This window comes from Myotis davidii, unplaced genomic scaffold (genome assembly GCF_000327345.1).
Source record: "Myotis davidii unplaced genomic scaffold, ASM32734v1 scaffold698, whole genome shotgun sequence".
In the NCBI taxonomy this organism is placed as follows: Eukaryota; Metazoa; Chordata; class Mammalia; order Chiroptera; family Vespertilionidae; genus Myotis; species Myotis davidii.
In genome coordinates, this window is record NW_006290032.1 from 2732725 (window position 1) to 2736591 (window position 3867).

General features: G+C 57.5%; 1 protein-coding gene across 1 annotated transcript in view; it reads right to left on the reverse strand.

Annotated features, from left to right (window-relative positions):
• Positions 1-3867, reverse strand: part of PDE5A (phosphodiesterase 5A) — a 97529-nt gene that overhangs the window by 93411 nt on the left and 251 nt on the right. Inside the window, exon 2 of the mRNA XM_006762903.2 lies at positions 3505-3866. Coding sequence (XP_006762966.1) covers positions 3505-3866 — 362 coding nt within the window. The remainder of the gene's footprint in view (positions 1-3504; position 3867) is intronic.

The following is a 3867-nucleotide window of genomic DNA, read 5'->3' on the forward strand; positions in this document are numbered from 1 at the left end:
GTCCCAGTCCCTTTCCGCGCGCGCGAGCCCCGGGTGAGCCCCGTACCTCTGTGCTTCTCTCCTGCAGCTTCTGTGGGTCTCAGTGTGCCTTTCCTTCCTTCTAGTTGTAGAGTTTACAGTCAGCCAGGCTTCCTGTGGTTCTGGGTGAAGTCCGTATTGTTTCTCTGAGGTATTAATCAATTGTTGTGTGCGGCGTTAATTTCCCGGTGTTTATCTCTGCCGCCATCTTAGTTTCTCTCCGCAGTGGCTTTGTTAATGAAGTAGGAAGCTCTGAGCGGCTGGCCCAAGCAGGGCAGGGGCAGGGGGGCTGGGAGGGGTGCACAGAGCAGGGTCAGGGGACTGAGTGGCGATTCATGTCAGGCTGAGAGGCCTGGCAAAGCGACCCGCTGCTGGCTGAGAGCAGACGGCGACACGGGTCGGGGAGGGCTCCGACCCTGGGAGGGGACCCCGCTCAGCACTCAGGCACTCAGCGGAGACACAGCAAGTGTCCTTAGGAGCAAGACCAGGCCCTGGATCGACGCTACCCAGGAGGGGCCGTCCACAACACAGCTGGCCTGCATTCTTCTAAAATGCCAAGGCAGACAGAGAATCAGGGAGAACGCAGCCCCGAGTTAAAGGAGACGAAGGAGACGCCCGGTGTGTGTAGGCGTGAGATGAGACCCTCGATCCGAAGGAAAAGATAGTTACAAAGCATATTAAGGGGACCGCTGACCAGGTCTGACCACTGGCTTTTAGATAACAGCATCACGTCATAAAATTGCCTGACTTTTTAACATTTTTTTAATCTTCACCTGAGGGTATGTTTTTTAAATTGATTTTGATTTTGAGAGAAAGAGAGAGAGAGAGAGAGAGAGAGAAACATTGATTGGCTGCCGCCCATAAGTGCCCAACTGGGGACTGAACCTACAACCAGGTACCTGGCCTGACTCAGAACCGAGCACGCAGCCTCCTGACTATGGGATGCCGCCCCAACCCACTGAGCACCCGGCCATTTTGCTTGTACAGAAAGAATTCTGAAAAATATTCCCGGATTTCATCCACTTAAACTCTCCCATCCCTCCACAAATCCCTGCCCTCAGTATTTCTTCTCAGTTACTATTATTTAGTTATTTACTATTATTTAGTTACTTACCCACCTTCAAAACCGAAGCCCCCTACCCTCCCTCACCGCCCCTGCTCTTCTCTCCCCCAGGCTTCTATCTCTGGGCAGCCACGCCCAGCAGCTTCTGCTCCTCATGGAGGCCCACTCCCCCTCACCTTTGAGGCCAGTGCCCTCTGCAGACCCTCACTCCCCAGGCGCTTAAAATCCTTTCTCCTCCCACCTCCAGTGTTTCCCTCCACGTAACTTATGGCCACCATAGAACTCATCATCCCAAGCACAGTCTGAGTCATAGGGTCCCCCTCGGACTACTCCTCCCGCCCTGGGCCACGTTCCCCTCCTCAGCTGGCACTGGGGACCCGTTCCCCCAGCCTCTGCCCCGCAGCTGGCACAGGGGACCCGTTCTCTCCGGCTCTGCCCCACAGCTGGCATGGGGACCCGTTCCCCCAGCCTCTGCCCCGCAGCTCTGCAGCATCTGGACATGACCCACACGTTCCCATACAAGCAGTACGTCCAGCAGAGACGGGGTCTCCGCCTGAAAGGTCCATCCGCACCCACCGTGCACACAACTCCATCCACTCAGGTCTCACCTGCTGTCCAGGGTCCACTCCCCAAACAGCGGTCACCTCCTGCGTCCCTGCCCCCACCCTGTTCCCCAGCGTCTATTACGATCCTCTCTCTAGTCTACTTATCTGTCTTCTCTTCTATGATTTTTGCTGAATCAATATTTATAAAGATAACGCGGCACCAGGCACTGTACCCGGCGCCAGGAATGCAGGGTGAATAACAGAGCGATGACCCCTGGGGTTACACAGAGGAGCAGCAAACAGGGTACCCTGGGCCCTTCACGGGGTGGCCCGCTACTCCACAGGCTAACGGCTCCTTCACAGCTAGAAACTATCTCCTCCACATCCCACGTGCCATTCCCGGAAGATGCTTTGCTTACAGCCCGCAATTCTACTAGTGAGAGGATCGTTTTAAGTGTGGAATTTGAGGGATTTTAACACCTAATCTTTAAGTCCATAAGTAAAGGCCCGCATACACTGTAGCAGAAGCGGAAGAAATAGCAAATCTTTCCACGGAAATATCTTAGGCTAAAAAGGCACTCAGAAGTTAATTTGCTTAATTAAAAATGGGAGAAAGATCGGAAAGAAAGAAAATCAAACTTCGGTGTCCAGGGAACTTTGAGTGGATGAGTATGAATTTGAAGGAATGAATGAAAAGCTCTACTGGGTTTTGGGGTTTTTTTTGACAGTTTTTGCACCTTTCATTTTAGAATCTCAGGAGAACCCCCAGGAGTGGATGTGGAGGGAGCACAGCTGGGGCTACGCTCAGAGGTCGGGTAAGAGCTGAGATCAGCTGGGAGACGGGCTGCGATCAAATCCTCGTTAGGGAGAAAAGCAGGACAAGGCCCACTCAGTGCCTCATCCCTGACTCAGCCACCGAACACTCTTACCATAAATGCAGTTTCAAATACATGTGCAAATTATCACAACGCAGTTTCAAATATCCCCACAAACCATAGTGCCACCATCCATAGCACTGCCCAGTGTCCACCACCCACAGCACCGCCCAGTGCCCACCATCCCCAGCGATGCCCAGTGCCCACCATCCCCAGTGATGCCCAGTGCCCACCATCCCCAGCGATGCCCAGTGCCCACCATCCCCAGTGATGCCCAGTGCCCACCATCCCCAGCGATGCCCAGTGCCCACCATCCCCAGTGATGCCCAGTGCCCACCATCCCCAGCGATGCCCAGTGCCCACCATCCCCAGTGATGCCCAGTGCCCACCATCCCCAGCGATGCCCAGTGCCCACCATCCCCAGTGATGCCCAGTGCCCACCATCCCCAGCGATGCCCAGTGCCCACCATCCCCAGTGATGCCCAGTGCCCACCATCCCCAGCGATGCCCAGTGCCCACCATCCCCAGTGATGCCCAGTGCCCACCATCCCCAGCGATGCCCAGTGCCCACCATCCCCAGTGATGCCCAGTGCCCACCATCCCCAGCGATGCCCAGTGCCCACCATCCCCAGTGATGCCCCCCACCATCCACATGGCGGCCCAGTGCCCACCATCCCCAGCACTGCCCAATGCCCACCATCCACATGGCGGCCCAGAGCCCACCATCCACAGCACTGCCCAATGCCCATCATCCACATGGCGGCCCAGTGCCCACCATCCACGGCGCTGCCCAATGCCCACCATCCACATGGCGGCCCAGAGCCCACCATCCACAGCACTGCCCAATGCCCATCATCCACATGGCGGCCCAGTGCCCACCATCCACAGCACCACCCAGTGCCCCCCACCCACAGTGATGCCCAGTGCCACCATCCCCAGCACCGCCGAGTGCCCCACCCACGTTCCCACCCAAGGCTCCTGCCTTGCTCAGGCTCCTCCTCACCTCGTAGGCGTCCTTGATGTTGAGGGGCTCGCCCCGTGCGGCCACGTGCCCCACGATGCCCTTGTTCCACTCCAGGCGGATGCAGCTGCTGGACGCCTCCTCCAGGGTGGAGCCCTCGGCCACGTCGAAGAGGCGGCTGACCAGGAACTTGTCGTTGGAGCTGTCCTCGCAGACGAGGAACAGCGAGTAGCGGTCGGCGGCGATGAGGCCGTGGATGTGCAGGAAAATCTTGTGGCACAGCGCGGTGACATCCAGGTGGCTGGCGATGTCCTTCACCAGGTCCAGCAGCCGGGCGCACTGGTCCCCGTCGTCGCGGTCGAAGCGGCGGGGCGTGAGCGGCATCTGCTGCTTCTTGTCCGCGTC